This window comes from Tuber melanosporum (genome assembly GCF_000151645.1).
Source record: "Tuber melanosporum whole genome shotgun sequence assembly, scaffold_130, strain Mel28".
Taxonomy (NCBI): domain Eukaryota; kingdom Fungi; phylum Ascomycota; class Pezizomycetes; order Pezizales; family Tuberaceae; genus Tuber; species Tuber melanosporum.
In genome coordinates this window covers 110,087-126,031 of record NW_003298787.1, presented here as the reverse complement: position 1 = coordinate 126,031, position 15,945 = coordinate 110,087, and the positions used below count along the sequence as shown (strand labels likewise).

Below are 15,945 nucleotides of genomic sequence, written 5' to 3'. Positions count from 1 at the left end.
GACTGGGCTATCATTGGACTCGAATCTAGGCGCCCGTATGCATAGATTCCCAGGTTTCCAGCGCAAGCAAGCAAGCAGGATGTTCTCCGCGCGCCTAAATATGATAGAAATCCGACCACCGTACAAGTACCTCTTATAGAAAATGTCAATTTAACCCTGCAATCCCCGTCGGTAGTCTTTTCGGTGCATGACAAGTGGCGAGCCGGGATTTTCGAAATAGGTGCTTCCCCGGGTTTCAAATTACACTCTTCAATTGCCTTTCGCTTTTATCTCCCCACACAGATATTTTGGATCCCTTAGAGTACTTTACAATGCTGTACTCGTACAGTACTTGTACCTCGTGCCTCCCTCCTCCCTTCGTAAGCACAAAGTTCTGGCCAACTGTGAAAAAAAAAATAGCTTATCACGAACGATAACTGTCAACGCTGTTGGTAACGATTCGCTTACCCTACCGTATTATCACTATCACTATCACTTACTTGTTGCTCCGGGGAAAAACGTTTTTACGTTATTTCAATTTGAACGATCATCTCTCTCTACGGAGTACCTGTACATATGATATTTTTTTTCTTTTCTTTTCTTTTTCTTCTTCGGTGGTTGCGGTTGAGAACCCCACTTTGGGTTTTGAGAAGCGTTTTGCATGCTTTTTCTTTTCTTCTCTTCTGTGTGCATGTGCGTGTGCATGTGTGTGCTTTTTTGATTGATGGGATGATTTTGATACCATTCGAGGTGCACGGAGGAGGCCAGCCGTTAAGGTCAACTTACTCGGTACCCTCCCGTATCTGGATTCTGGAAGGTGGAGGGAGAATGGATGGATGGTGGTGACGTTAGGCGTGAGGGAATAATTTAAGTTTGCTCAACTTGGGCTTTCCCTTCCCCGCCCTTGACTTTGCCTTGCTTGCCGGAGTATGATACTTGTAGTGCCGCGGTGGATTCGGGTGTAGCTTGGGTTGGTTTGGGTTGAACCTAGCTATTGTGCTCGTAAAGGAATTAGCGAGTCAATTGATGTCACCGAGTCCTTCATACTAGACTACCTTCTCCCTCTGTGTATGATAGTACGAGTACCGTAGAGGCAAGCGTCTCGACACGGATTATTGGAGGAGGGGTTAAAACTCAACTAATCCAGGGCGGGTGCCAAACAATCATGGTGGTTTTTTTTCCCGTGTGCTCTCGTTTTTTTTTTTTGGTGGGGCTTATTCCGATGGAGATGTGCGACAACGCACCCCTCCCTCACACTCCCTCTCATCCTTCCTTCCTTCACCCCCCCCCCTCCGTTGCCCCGTCCGCCGGGGGTGGTAGTGGTGGTTGCTTGATAGAATAGAGATGCTGTGCCCGTGGTCAGGGCTTGGGGATATAAAAGACTTCTCTTTTCCCCCGGACATGATCTGTTTGTTCCCCCTTTTTTCTCTCCCTTCCTTCCTCTCTCCCTTACCCGTTTGTGTTTGTCCTCCATTCGTCTATCCAAATCAATTAAGTACCGTAAACCTTTTCTGTCAAGTAGTCATCTTCCTCAATCAATTCATCCAATGTCTCTTCCAGCAACCATGAAGGCTCTCCGGTAAGTTTCTCTCATGATTTACCCCGCTTCATTCTGGATGGTTGATTGAATATTTCTGGTAGCTACGACAAGCCAGAGTCGTATGCTGTTGTTGAAGTCCCGTTGCCTACGCTTCGTGATAACGATGTTTTGGTATGTGTTTCCTTGCCGCTTTTTTTTTTTTGTCGTGGAATTGGAAAGCTAATTGATGGAACGATAGATCAAAGTCAAGGCTTGCGGTGTCTGTGGAACTGTGAGTGATCTCTGGTGGTGTTGGTGGTGGTAGTGATGAGGAACTGTATACTGATGAGGATGGGACGGAATGGTAGGATCTGCATATTCACGAGGGTGAATTCATCGCAAAGGTAATTTGAAAACCCATACCCCTCTTTCGATAGGAGGAAGTTTCTTTTATATACTTACATGGTGGTGGATGGTGGCTGGACACCCTTATGGGCAGTGTCATGACACCTTTGTGGACACTTTTTCCGTGATCTTAGGCTAACGTGATGTGATCTTCCCCTGCAGTTCCCATTGATTCCTGGTATTTATCCCCCTAATACTGACTCCGGACCGGGAGTGAATTGGGGATGAAATTGGCGGCTGATTGGTGACTCCGTAGGACATGAAACTGTTGGTGTTGTTGCTGCCGTCGGAAAGGACGTCAAGGGATTTGAGGTTGGTGAGCGCGTATGCGCTGATAACTCGGAGCTCTGCAACGAGTGCTTTTACTGCCGTCGTGGACAACTCTTGCTGTGCGAGAAGTTCGAGGCTCATGGTGTCACCAGTTAGTTATCCCTTACCTTTCATCCCGCCACGGACCAGATGGAGCAGGTGCTGACAATTTGTTTTTAAAAGTGGACGGTGGTTTCGCCGAGTACTGCGCGTACCCCGCCGGAAAAGTGTTCAAGATTCAAAACCTGACCGACGTCGATGCTACCCTCCTTGAGCCTGCTTCATGCGCTGCTCATGGTCTTGAGAAGATCGCCCCCAAGATCGGTTCTTCTGTGCTCATGTTCGGTGCTGGACCGACTGGCCTCTGTCTTGCTCAGCTCCTCCGCCACAATGGTGCTTCGCACGTCGTCATCGCTGCCCCAGAGGGCTTGAAGATGGATTTGGCTAAGAAGCTCGATTGCGCCGACATCTATGTTCCTCTTTCCAGGAGCAATCCCCAGGAACAGTTCGAGAAGATTAAGAATGATAACCCGTACGGGTTTGACATTGTTGTTGAGGTATGTCCTGCACCGGTCGATCGCTTGTATGAAACTATTACTGATGGGTGATATATAGGCTACCGGTTCCCCAAAGATTCTCGAGGACGCCATAAACTACGTCCGTCGTGGCGGTAAGCTCGTCGTCTATGGTGTCTATAGCGACTCTGCTCGTGTCTCGTGGCCGCCGAGCAAGATTTTTGGAGACGAAATCACCATCATTGGCTCCTTCTCGGAGACCTACATGTTCCCTGCCACAATCGGCTACCTCGACACTGGAAAGGTCAGGGTTGAAGGTATTGTGAACAAGACTTACAAACTCGAGCAATGGGGTGAGTGTCTGGAGGCGATGAGGAACAAGTCTGCCATCAAGGCTGCCATTGTCTTTGATTAGATTTAGTTTTTCTGGCCCCCTTTCTTTTTTTTCACTTTTTTTTTTCATTCTTTTTTTTTTTATGGAACACTACAGATACTTGGCTAGATGTTTAACAATGAATGATGGGTGGGAAGAACCTTTCGTTATTTGTACCTAGGTAGTTCTAGTAGCCTGAGTTCTATCATTGGGGTTTCCAAAAAAAAAAAAATTTAACAAAATAAGGTTAACATTTTTCATGTGCTTTTTGTGATTGCTCACTTGCTTACCCGAGTAGACTCCCGTCTTGTATGATAGATGGAGTGGATGGATAAGAATCTGATGGATTAGGAGGGTGGGGTAATTGGATGTCTTGGCTGTACTGTATGGTACGAGTACTTTTATTACTAAGTTAACCCTATCAGGATAGGGTATGCGTAGGGCGGGTTAAATGTAGTTAACCGTATGATACGATCATACTCGTACCGGTACCCTCCTACCCTAACTGGTACCGGTAGCCGCAAAGGCCGGGTAAGCGGAACTTTTGCCCGGCCATGCTAATTAGGTGAGGCCAGAATTGAGGTGATTTCTGGGGTCAAAAAAGGTGATAATTATCTGATTCATACGATAATAATAATATTATTATAAAGAAAATAAACACGCTAGTACGAGACTATCAGAAATTCACTGACACTCCACCTACTTTATACCAAAAATGGGCATTTTCACTTTTGCAAAAAGCCCAGCTTTGTCATCCTGTAAAAAGATTTTAAAAATTTCTAGAGCCTTTGGAGTCATCTAGATATCGTGATTTATGGGTGACAAGCTCTGTTGGTTAATGGCCATGGTGCAATACAAGAGATAGAAATTGTGGACAAAAGATACTTCTAGTTTTGCACGATATGGGTTACCCATACAAAAGGGATGAGTACAGTACATTGCAGCAGCATCCAATCTGTCCCCCCATTTCTCAGCCCTCAAGGTGGGGTGGAAAAGTTGACACAATTTCTATGCAGAGATTCTGGGTAATTTCCTACACAAGGGAATTGATTTCCATAATTCTCCATTGCTTTTGGATGAGTTGAGCATGTTTAAAATCAGCCATTTTCGGTGTAAAGTGGGGGGGGGGTGTCTGCAAATCTTGAACGATAGCCTCGCACATGGATAGCCTTGATGGTATAAAGCTAGTAGGGCCATCTGACTGGCTAGGAAAACGAAATTCTTTGATCGGGTAGTCTACAGTACCAATCTGAGCAACGAACGAAACATTGCCAAAGCAGGAGGGAAGTCAAGTCTTGAAGGCGATTTCTGATCTTGAAAGAGATGAAAGAAGTATACCGGTAGATAGACCTTGAGCATACATTATGATCACCCAGCTAGCTAGAAAGAAAAGAAAAGAAAGAAATTTATTCACCATCAGATTCTTATCCAAACCTTCACCATCAGCTCAAGGGTGGCCAGGCCAGAGAGCATACACCAACCCCGACCAAACGAGAATGAGGAGGAGAGAGCGCGAGCAGGAAAAACACAAAATTAGAAGATACGAATGAATCATCACTCATCACTTGGTAAATTTAAAGTGCAAAGATATCAACCGGTAAGCCAACCAAGTTTAGAATCATTTATCCGATACCCCCCGTTCGCCATCTGGCATCTGCGTTGTGGCGAACCGGATGGGGACGGCGAACCAATTTTAGTTGGAGCGTGCGCTGTGGTATTATACCGCGCGGACACGACTCTACTGTTGCTCGTGGGCCAAAACTGGTATGATACCATAACTTGGTGACTTGCTTGGGCATTTTTGGCCAATTTGGCTGTGTTGAGGGTGTTGATGGAACCGATGTATCGCCAACCCCTGTACGAGTTAGAGGAAGGGGGGAAAGGATCTTTTCGCGAGCGGCGCAACTTTCTTAACTATGGTCCTCAAACTCTTGGATTGCACTTGGATGGGATCTTGTTAGCGCGGATAGGATTGATTATGATACTCCGAGAAAAAGTCCAGCTTGTTTCGTGCATTTTCTCATTAGCTTGCTGTTCGAATGGAATTTGACTTGGGCTGTGCGACCTTCGGGGTTGTCTAGAGTTCTTTTTTTTTTGTTGGATACTCAAACCTCCTTTACGGGTGGTCCATTGGCTGTTCGGTTCGGTTCAAGGAAAACGAACCCTAAATGTTTTTTCCTTCTTCCAGTTTGCGAAAAAAAAAAAAGTTACGAGTGAGGGTCTGTGATTGCGGGGACTGGACACTTTGGTCTGTTCGTGCCTAACGAAAGCACTGAAGAAGGAGCGAACTAGAGTGGGATCACGAAAGACTCTGAGTGCGAAACAAGTGCGGGGATGAAGGATCGATAGACTCTCCAACTCTCTTCCGCCCATGCTAGCTAAGAACAAACTAGGAGATATATATCTCCGTCAAGACAACAACAATCTAACATGCGCGAAACTAAACGAACTCTAAAGAGACACATGAGGCTGAAAAAAGGAAATCTCCTGCAATCTAGAACTCTCCATGATCCATCGTGATCCATGGAACCTCAACCTCAACAATGCCAATGCGCAAACTTCCGTATACCTAGGGAATGAAAGAAACCATAAAACAAATATCCTATGCCAACCGGCATAGAAAGCGAAAAGAACAAAGCCTCTGCTAGGTGCAGTACCGTAGGAAACTACAAAGACAGATACCCTGTATCCTTCTGTCTTCTAACCACATACCCGTAAACCTGCATAACCGCAACCCTTCATGACCGCAAACCTTCATAACCCCATGCCCTATAGGCCACTATCCAACATGGTCAGCCGGGCTGGGGCACACGCCTGGGTATGGTACGATATCGCATCATACATTGGCAAGTGCGCGGAACTTGGGAATGCCCCCTTGGCGCCGAGGTGGGCTGCGGGGGCGCGGAGGGGGCATGCCATCTGTGCGGTTATGATATCTTGCGTGTTCATGTTTGCCTATCATACTCGCGGGGGAGAGGGCTTTATTTCTTTATTTCCTTCTTTTTTCCGGTGATGGGAGTAATGGTGGTGGTTGTGGCTATAGCTCGAAGCGCGGTCTTCCCTTCGACAGTGTCATACTCGAGTAGTGATGGGAGACAGCGCTACTGATCATGAAGTCCTCCGCTCCCCGGCTATGGGAAGCCACTGCTAGGAATGCCGCGTGAGTGAGGAGTGTGGGGGGGGGGGGGCTAGCGATCCATCAACCTTAGAGTCAAGGGCCAGGACTGTACAATACCTACTCTTATCCCTAATCCAACGGGAAAACTCAGTATATAGAGAGTATGATAGGTATTATAATTGCATATTTTGGGAACGTTAGAAGCCCCCCTTGCTCAAGAGTGTGCTCTCAAGGGGTCTATGAGCTTGTAGGATAATGCCATACATTTACCCCTCCTACCCGCTGAGCGCTCTATAGGGTATCATACCTACCAGAGTGGCAGAAAGTTGCAAAAAGAACCTATGACCATACGCCGGAGCCTTTAACGGATGCACATATTATCATACAGTAAGGTTCACTAGAAACCCCTAAAGGAACGCGAGGCCATCACCTCCATCCACACAGTTCTCACCTTAGTCTGTCCATCCATGCAGCATGTGCGAGCACGCACCATTAAACTCCCCAGCGAGTGGAACTTGCTTGACTTGTCGTGTCGCCTTTCCGGACGCATGTTCGTCCTTCCTCCCAGCACTCCCCAATGGTGGCCCGAGTTCCAACGGACCGATTTACCTGGACGGAGTGACCACTACTGGTAAACGCTATTTCGTTTGGACAAGTCTTCGCGGGTATGAATGGTGTTTTCAATAACCTGACAGTGCACGTATACGGTGATATAGTTTTCACAAGTAAATGGATAGCGTCCTTCACCGCACCCTACTCGCGGGACGTTAGAGCGGTAGAAACTGCTTTTATTTTTATTTTTATTTATCTACCTGCCGTGCTGGCTCGAATAAAGCAACTTCTAAATTATAGTACGTGCAGATTCCCAGATGGCGCAAAAACAATTCGGATCCATAAAAAGCCATTTCTCATCGAACAATAATCGGAATCCCTAGATACTCCATTTGGGTAGGCGCAGATTTTCAGTCAATTCCCCACCATTGTCCTCTGGATGTACTATAGGTTAGTGCAATTCTAGAAGGAGGGTGAAACATATTTCAAATGGTGGATCTTACTATTGTGGCTCAGAGTTAAGACCTGTTCCTTGAGCTGGGTTTTCACTATAGAAACCAGGTGGATACCTGATCACCATCACCTTCCGTTCACTTGGTGGGATGTCCGGCGAATGTGGAGAGAATCTGTAGAATAGTTAGAGCCCATAACATTCAATCTATTTTTATGAAAAATATCTTACTGGTTATATTGGGTATTGGAGTTTTGATCTTGACCATGGACGATCTCAGGACTAATCTGCAATAGTTGAGGGTCACCAGAAAGGCACTGGGTAAGAAGCTGCAGATCAGCTTGCAGGATCTTGAGATAGTTCATTATTCTCATCCTCAAATCCATGACCCTGGGCCGACCATCTATCCGGACCGTGTAAGGTGCAGGAACTAACTCGATTTGGTCTGCTACCACACAAAACTGCTGAGCAAGAATCCTGAAGTTGCACAGTTGTTCCATGATAGGATTATGCTCTTGATTGCTAGTTTCAACTTGGTATTCGATTGCCGGAGGAGGAGCTCCTGTGAGTAGAGGTGGACTTCCAAGACGTTGAGCAATAGTTTGTAAGTCAGTCGCAAAGAGTTGACCGTTGTTTAACATTCTCTGTAGCAGTTCAGAAGGTAAATTCTCTTGTTGGTGGACAGGGATATTAGGAAATAAGTTGAATTGATTTGCTGCTGTGCGCAAATATTCAGCTGTCTTCTGGGGGTCTGTCAGTTCCCTGTCTCTTGGCATTGTGTGTTGTTTGTGCTTGTTGGTGTTATCTTTTTCTTGGACTGTAGGTGTGGTTGTGGAAATAATGAAAGTGAAATTCACAACTCCTTATATAATAGTTTAGGTGGTCTGATACAGCACTGGCACAGTCATCGCCACACATGGTGTGATACCAATAGGTTAGGGTTTGGTAAGAAAGATTAGGTTAGATTAAACCTTCGGCCCTTTTAGGAATTAAATAATTAAATTTTAGTGTATGTGGTGATTTGATGGTCCTATCATATTTGGCACTACAATATTTGAGTAAGTTGATATGCTTAACTGCATACATGTGACCTCAACTATTTTGTATATCCTATCATACATGGTATCATACTGGCAGGCTATAGCCCCAGGTGTACTGCATATGATATCATAGTATGGTGCACGCCGTCTAGTCACAACACCAAGGGCGTAGCCACAGGGGACGCAACGGGGATGCAGCAGGAGACACCTTGGCACTCATTTGTGTGGGAGACTATGGGCTTAGGATTAGATCCTTAGGTTATCATGAATAATTTTGTTGTTGTCTTTACTTTTTACACTCCCTTTATTATATTATTCAAGTTATAGTATCATAGAAAAGCATCTAATAGTACTGTGAACCATCAAACCAAGTTTCAAACACACAAACCTATGTGTCTTCTACCATTGACATATCTACTCATTGGTGAGTTTTATATCTTTTAGATACTGGTTCTTTATTGTCTAAAAGTAAATAGAATAATATAATAGAGATGGGGTAATTTTTTAAAGATATTGGATATCAGGTGTTGATAGGATTAAACGAATTTAGTTCTATATTATTAGGATAAAACTATTGCATATTTGGATTGTGATACAGAAAATACAAAGTATCATAATAATATTATTATTATCATATTATTAATATTATGAGAAAATATTCATGATACCCTAAGGATTTAATCCTAAGTCCATGGTATCCCACCTGAATGAGTGCCAAGGCGTCCCCCGTTGGGTCTCCATTGCGTCCCCCATGGCTATGCCCTTGGTACTGTGACTAGACTGCATGCACCATAGTTGGTCTTGCTACACTCTGGCATTCCAGGCACAGTACCTGAGTATGATACCAGGAGTTAAGGGTGAGCGAGGCGAACTGGTTCTCGTTCGTTCTTGGGTTATGATACTTAGGGGGCGTTTGGCCCGCCATTTATGATTTCAAATCGTGATTTGTGATCAGGTCTTGACACATTTAACTTAAATTATTAGTTCAATTACTCTTGTACCTAGTTCAATATGGAAATAATAATCTAAGTTAAACTTGCCAAGACCTGATCTCAAATCACGATTTGAAATCATAAGTGGGGCCAAACACCCCCTTAGCTAGTGAGAGAGCAGAATTTCGTGAAGATTCTAGGGTCAGAATTTTTTAGGTTTACCTGACTTTATCCCCCCCTCCAAAAAAAAAAAAACCGAAGGGAAAACTGCCAAAATTAGCCGCTTTTACACTCCCCAAAATCTGATCAATGAACCCCCCCTCACCTCACTTTTTTTTTTTTTTTTGATAGTCCTTTCGATTGTTACTAGTCAACAGGACTACCTATAATACTATTGGGTATGATACTTTGGGCGTGTAGCCTTGTAGACCGCCCCTTCACCCCTGACCTACAGCCACTAAACCTGTCCCTCCCCTCACTTATGCTCACCCACTAAGTACCGTACAGTCACTAGTCAGAAGTGTTCGTGAAATGCTGACTAATCGACCTCTCCAAAATGCCGAGATACAAATACCGTATGATCTCTATAGTGGACTTTACCGGTATCTGCAAAATTGCTTCGACACCCGCACACCCCAAATTGTAATATTAGCTTGCCAAATATCCTTCAATAGTGGAAAGGAAGAAGGATTGGAAATACGCCTGATTTCAAGGAAGCTCAAGCTCCCTATCAACCCCAAACTCCCGAGAACACCCACAACAAACCACATGCTCAGAACCCTCCATCTGGCACACTTTCAACTCCCCCTCATCCTCGCATTGAACTCTACCCTTGCCACAGTAAAAATGCTTGCTGTCGTCATCCCCGGCTATTCCCTCGGCGCTCAAAAAACGGACATTATACTTCTCACACATGAAATAGTCACCTTGTACAGTACCCCATCCTCGCTCCTGGCTGGCTCGCACACGGGTTGGTTTCCCATTGTAAGGATGACATGGACTTTATCGGGTTCTGGTAGGAAATCTGCCTCGAAGGTTGGTTCCGCTGCTCCTCTCATATTACGAAAGACAAATCGGCAAAAATGCCATCTAAGGAGATCGTCAGATATACGTTTTAGAAAACAACAGGCTAACCGGAGCCAGAACTATACCGAAACGACAATGGAACGAAACAGTGATAACTGAATGCACTGTGAAAACTCTGCACAACCAAAAGGCGGGGAAGTGCACCAAGATCCCTCCATGACTTGCTCTATTCAACGATTCTCTATCTCTCGCTCCACAACTCTACTGATCCACAACTAAACTAACTGACCGGAAAAGACAGGAGTATAAATAAATAACAAAGATCACCTATCCTATCCTTCCTGCGATCACTTGCATACCAGTATCTCTAACATCTCCCACACCCATCTCCTATTTCCTCTGTGTGCTCTCATGCTAACAAAAGAAAGAACAAATAATAGACTCTACAGAGACTCTCCAATTTTGCCTCCCATGCTCCAATTGCCTTCCGCGCTCCAATTGCTGACGAGAGAAATACAGGAACAAAGACTCCCGACAGTCTAGAAGTCTCATGACATTCAAATCCTTCTCCGTCAGAATCTCTTTTCCAAAGCGCCCAACGAGAACATCTGCCCCAACAAAGCAAGTGTTCCAACAAACAAGTGGCAGGAGGGGAGCGAGCAGGCGGGAATGGACAAACGGCGGGCCCCGGGAATGTACATCGAATATGCGGACAGGCAAATGAACGGGCGACAAAAGAAGGGATGGCGGGTGGATGGGTGGGTAGTGATGCCGACGGCCGGATATGCCGGCGGACGAGGGAACAAAGCCTTGAGCATGCCGAGTAGCATCCATGATTTCCAACAATAGGGTGGGGATCGTCTGGGTTTCGGCACACGGGATAGAAAATGCTACCATCATATCCTAAAAGATCCGAGGTAAACACAACAACCTTGTACCCATTGCCGGCATTAATGGAGAGCATGTACCGATCAAACATTGAATGAGAGACTTTGTTGAGAAGAAGCCCATTTTGGCACGAGTGGATCTTTGTGGATCCGGTGTCGTCATCGCCCTTGTCCGTTATGAAATGCGAAAATCCAAACTGAACCCAAAGACTCTCCAATTGAACCGGGAAGATATGGGCTGCATCGAAGGCACCCCACTCCTGGATTTGCATTAAATCCTCCCTCATTGCAAGGCCTGAGATGGTGCATTTCCCATCACGAGCAGTGTTCCCAATGGGCCAGGCCACTCCGAGGAATGACCTAGGTCAATATAGGCCGAATTCCATCAGCCCAGCCTATCGGGCCTGGTGGGCGCCCATAGGCTGGACCCTTGGCATTGAAAAACCGTTTCCAAAGCAACCATGGTGTCAAATTTAGAAAAAGTTTCCAAACACTTCGCATTTGGTTTCTTTAATTTTTCATTGCTTTTTTCTTCCTCCTGAGGAGCCTGTAAGAGGTTTAGATTTGGTTCACTTATGAGAATGTGTATGACTACCTGTAATTTGCCAGGGTTTTTAACTTGTCCTTTCCACTAGAAATAAATGATTTAGAACAGGTGCTACTACCAGACCGAGTAGTAATGCATAGAGAGAATTGGCTAGGCAGGTGAAAGCTTGGAAGAATGCAAGTCACGTTGAACAGAAGTTAAAAACAAAGGGGAAGCGAATATCTGGCTAACCGAGCCCCAAAAGGCAGGTAGTACAAAGCCTATACAGCCTATACAGCCTATAGGGATGCCAGGCCCAGCCAAGCCATGCAATGGGTCGGGCCTTGGGTGGGTTAACCCAGGTCATTCGTTGGGTTGGGTTGGGTTCCTTGGGTCGGGTTCGGGATTGAGCTTTGTTGGGTTGGGTCGGGTTGAAGGGGGACTAACCCGGGTTACCCAACGAACAACCAATCTTGTTCACTTTGTTTTATCGCGATTACCATGGAAACTGTAGTCTAAACACAGAATACTAAGACAGTATTTACTGTTAGTAGAAAGGTGAAAGCGGAGGTTTCTCTAAATTTGAATAGTCTTCAGAAAAACTAGACCTAAGAGTGATTAGGAATCTCAGAAGATGTTAGGAATACCAGGATTCGATACCTAGGAACCACTCTAAGTAGGGTAACCCCACTCGGAATTGGAATCTCTGGTCTCCAACAACCCCTTCGGCCCCCTTACAGGGCCCTCTTACAGGGCCCACATGTTATCACACCTTAGTTGCGTCCCGCGACTATATGGCCACAGAACTGAAGGTGTCAGAATAACACCAAATACCTAACTGCCGTCTGTCTGGCCAGATCCTGTTCGCAGGACATATGAGAGGGAACTATTGGCTAGGTCTGGGAAGTAGAACAAAGTAGATCCATCAACTACTCAGAGAGTTACTAGGCTTCAAAGATATAACATCTTTGGTATGAGCCATAAGTAACCAGACCTTCTTGCACAAAGATATGGTATCGAATGATAAAGGATCTCAACGAGAAACCAATACATTCGCACCCACCCTACAATAACTAGAAGAGTCTAGAACTCCAAGGAACACTATCATAGAAGCCAATGGACTTCACAGAATGTTATAACTGGGTCCAAGCATGTATTGTAGTTGTGGGAATGATTCCCAATACTAGCACAGCAATTGACACCCTGTTACACAGAGCAACTAAGAGTTGCTAATTGAGGTATTATCTATCAATCTGGTATAATAGCTTCCTGCGAATTAATAGGAAGTCCTCCGGAAGAAATCTGGTTGTTGGATATGAAGTTATAGAGGATTGAAGTCAGATGACTGAGGAAGATTGTAATTATGACTGACTCCTCAGATACAATCCATAGATAAAACTGATTATTCATCAATGACAGAGACAATTGGGGACAACTCAGTTTGACTTGAGAACTGGGCCATAAGGCTAAAGACTCTGATAATCAGATAATTACTATTAGGAACAGTATAGTTCTTAGTTGGCAATATCGTAATTACTCAAGAGGGTGTGGTGATTTTCATGGTCTCTTGGAGTTGGCACCTTTGAAGAAAATCCTACATTGCAAGTTATAATCAGAGAGGTACATAGTTGTATAATAGATAGATGTAGTCCGTGAATACTCAGACACAGAATATAAATATTGAAGTACATTCCAAGCTTTTAGACATCATCAAGCAATGGAGAAAAGACCTTAATAATATAATATTATTCTTACGATTCTATTCTACTTTACCTACTTTACTCCACTCTTAGTAGTCATAAACCAAATGAGTATAATCCGAGCCTTCCTAGACAATCTCCATCTACAGAAATGAATCTTGGTTGGCCTAGACAACTCTGAAGTCTATTAGGTTGTCTCCACCTAACAGAAGATTACTTGCTCTGAAGGATTAAAGACACTCAATACGAGCTTGAACTTTCTTCATTAAGTTAATATTATTTTATGCCAGCCCTCCTAGGCGACTACCTATCTGGTATTGCTTCTGTTTTCTGTTTACTGCCTGTCTTCAAGTTCCCTACCCCCAGCATCCTACCGAGATATAATACTCATGAGTTTTGTTTCTGATATCAGAAGTGTTCTGTCTAGTCCCCCGCCTTTTCTGAGGACACTGAGTCCCATATCAGATATTGAGACCCCTCAATTGCAGCACAAAGAGAGCACCACAACTGAATGATCAGAAGTTCATGAAGAACCAGTAAACTCGGATTCCTCATTGCCACAGGATGATATCTGACTCACGCCTTTCTCTCCATCCGGAAACAATTCAAGCCACTCAGTATCTCCGCAGTTGGCATTCTGGTTCTTAGTTACACTCTTATTACTTATGCCATTCTTTCCTCCCTCATTCTGTATGATCTATTACTTCTATTCGCCTCCCCCACCCTAGTTGGTTCTGTACTATTGCAAGCTTATAACTCTCGTAATACCTAATAATTATAATCATCTTTTTCTTAACTAGAGTAGCTTCCCATTTCTTCAAAACCCAACGGGTTCGTTGGGCAAACCCGGGTTATTCTTCGTTGGGTTGGGTTGGGTCGGCTCATTTTCGACCCGGGTCAACCCATTACATGGCTTGGTGGGGTCTAATGCGATACTTAGGAGTGCTCTTATACGACTATGATACAAGCCCAAAGATTATTGTCTTTTTCTCCTGCTCGATTGGATGGACTCTCACTTTCAAGTATTTCCTTGTTTGCTGAAGGATGGTTCCGATATTCAACTGCCAAAGCCCAGCCCGAAATCCACGAAACGCTTGGAAGGCTCCGAAAAAAAAAAAGACTCTTCAAAACCCCATGCTCCAGAAACCGAACTAGATCCTTCTGGAAAGCCATCTACTATAGACAACCTCCACCAAACAACTCTACAATCGCCTAGGCCCCACACCTCCATCCCACCGTCCTCCCCCACAAACTCTATGGCTCCCTCACACAGCCAATCCGAACCTCCACCCTCCACTCCTTTGCGCACACTAACTCCCCTTCTATCCTCTTTAGCACCGATGTCGCTACCCGCCGCCTAGACCTCCCAAACATTGACCGAATAATCCAATTTGACCGTCCGTTCTCCCGCGATTACCACCTCCACCGCATCGGCCGGGTGGGCCATAATGTTCCTACTTCCGGGGCCGAAGGAATGCTACGTTGATGCAGTGCTAAAAAAGTGTTGGAAATCCCATATACGCAGATATGGATGAGGGTGTTCAGAAAGGACTTCTGAAGGGAAAGAGTGAACAAGAAGCTAGAATGGAAAGATGAAGCCTCAAAATGGTAATTGGAAGTGGAGAGGTGGGTGCTAGTGGATAAAGCAGTGATGGACCCAGCAAACAAAGCTTAAGAACACCACATCCGGGTGCATACCACCCGCGTTGCCTCTGAGAAGGCTACGTTTAATCATAGAACACCATATGATGGATAATTGGCGAAGAGTTTCGGGAACAGGGATGCCCCAGAGGACATTAGAGTTCCTGGGAGTGACTCAACTGGTAGTGGGAAAGGGAGGGAACTTTGCAGGTTCAGTGGCCACAGTTACACTCGTCAAAATGTTCATGAAAACAAGCTTAAATGTGGAAGATTCACCGAGCGATGCTAGCCTAGAGGTATTAAGGGAGATCCGGAAGATTACTCTTAGCACGCACACAGAGAAGGGGGTGGCCCCCGAGCTTAATATCAGGTGAGGAAAGCTTCCGCCCGGGTGGAACCAGTGTGACTATGTCTAATATTGTAATTATGATACCTTTCGGTGAATACACCAGACCAGGCATCACACTGCGAGTGATACGAAGTGGTTCAAAGTGGGCCATGCTTCATGGCATAGAGACATGCATCCCCCTTTGTCACTCCAATGCTCTCTCCCTCAATTACAAAAAATGCCCCTCTCCTAAATAACAACACCTCTCCACCCATAGCCCCTCTACTAGCACTTACCACTTCTCCCCAATCCCCCCCTCGCACTTTGGCAAATACTATATGAAGAAAATGAGAGCCACTACCAGATATCACGGTACACGGTAGAATCCATTCTGGAACGTGCCTGGAAGCTAAGGGTATTACGATAGGTTTTCTTTTTCCCATTACTGCCTAGCGCTCAAATTTTTTCTCCGCAATGGCCAGTCACCACACCACCGTCACCTAAGCGCAAGCATATCACCATTAACCACCTGTTGCCAGTGACCACTTGGAAGCTCTCATTAGTTGTCAACCGAAACGAGACAAGAATCCTGACCGTGAAAGGATTTTTTCCAATCGGTCCCCGCCAATATGGAGGTAGCGACG

General features: G+C 45.1%; 3 protein-coding genes; 2 read left to right on the top strand and 1 right to left on the bottom strand.

The window, feature by feature from the left end:
- Positions 1–1,247: 1,247 nt before the first annotated feature.
- Positions 1,248–3,351, top strand: GSTUM_00002324001 (uncharacterized protein). XM_002836092.2 has 9 exons: positions 1,248–1,387; positions 1,502–1,558; positions 1,621–1,690; positions 1,758–1,790; positions 1,867–1,902; positions 2,066–2,081; positions 2,160–2,324; positions 2,396–2,769; positions 2,828–3,351. The coding sequence occupies exons 2-9, from the start codon at positions 1,527–1,529 to the stop codon at positions 3,140–3,142; spliced, it is 1,041 nt and encodes a 346-aa protein (XP_002836138.1). The 5' UTR covers positions 1,248–1,387; positions 1,502–1,526; the 3' UTR covers positions 3,143–3,351.
- Positions 3,352–6,992: 3,641 nt separating this feature from the next.
- Positions 6,993–8,033, bottom strand: GSTUM_00002323001 (uncharacterized protein). XM_002836091.2 has 4 exons: positions 7,453–8,033; positions 7,365–7,396; positions 7,274–7,318; positions 6,993–7,205 (listed from the first exon to the last, which is right to left on the bottom strand). The coding sequence occupies exons 1-4, from the start codon at positions 7,995–7,997 to the stop codon at positions 7,150–7,152; spliced, it is 678 nt and encodes a 225-aa protein (XP_002836137.1). The 5' UTR covers positions 7,998–8,033; the 3' UTR covers positions 6,993–7,149.
- Positions 8,034–9,827: 1,794 nt separating this feature from the next.
- On the top strand, positions 9,828–11,123 carry GSTUM_00002322001 (uncharacterized protein). XM_002836090.2 has 3 exons: positions 9,828–10,228; positions 10,337–10,580; positions 10,648–11,123. The coding sequence occupies exons 1-2, from the start codon at positions 9,962–9,964 to the stop codon at positions 10,376–10,378; spliced, it is 309 nt and encodes a 102-aa protein (XP_002836136.1). The 5' UTR covers positions 9,828–9,961; the 3' UTR covers positions 10,379–10,580; positions 10,648–11,123.
- Positions 11,124–15,945: the final 4,822 nt, after the last annotated feature.

What these genes read in the sequence shown, in the direction of transcription:
- GSTUM_00002323001 (XM_002836091.2), bottom strand. Translation starts at nt 7,997, where the DNA reads ATGCCAAGAGACAGGGAACTGACAGACCCCCAGAAGACAGCTGAATAT. An exon ending in TCCAATACCCAATATAACCA is followed by an intron (nt 7,397 to 7,452) that starts GTAAGATATTTT and finishes ACTATTCTACAG; the next exon opens with ATTCTCTCCACATTCGCCGG. An exon ending in CTTAACTCTGAGCCACAATA is followed by an intron (nt 7,206 to 7,273) that starts GTAAGATCCACC and finishes TAGTACATCCAG; the next exon opens with AGGACAATGGTGGGGAATTG.
- GSTUM_00002324001 (XM_002836092.2), top strand. Translation starts at nt 1,527, where the DNA reads ATGTCTCTTCCAGCAACCATGAAGGCTCTCCG. An exon ending in TTCGTGATAACGATGTTTTG is followed by an intron (nt 1,691 to 1,757) that starts GTATGTGTTTCC and finishes ATGGAACGATAG; the next exon opens with ATCAAAGTCAAGGCTTGCGG. An exon ending in CGAGGCTCATGGTGTCACCA is followed by an intron (nt 2,325 to 2,395) that starts GTTAGTTATCCC and finishes TGTTTTTAAAAG; the next exon opens with TGGACGGTGGTTTCGCCGAG.
- GSTUM_00002322001 (XM_002836090.2), top strand. Translation starts at nt 9,962, where the DNA reads ATGCTCAGAACCCTCCATCTGGCACACTTTCAACTCCCCCTCATCCTC. An exon ending in GTAGGAAATCTGCCTCGAAG is followed by an intron (nt 10,229 to 10,336) that starts GTTGGTTCCGCT and finishes AACCGGAGCCAG; the next exon opens with AACTATACCGAAACGACAAT.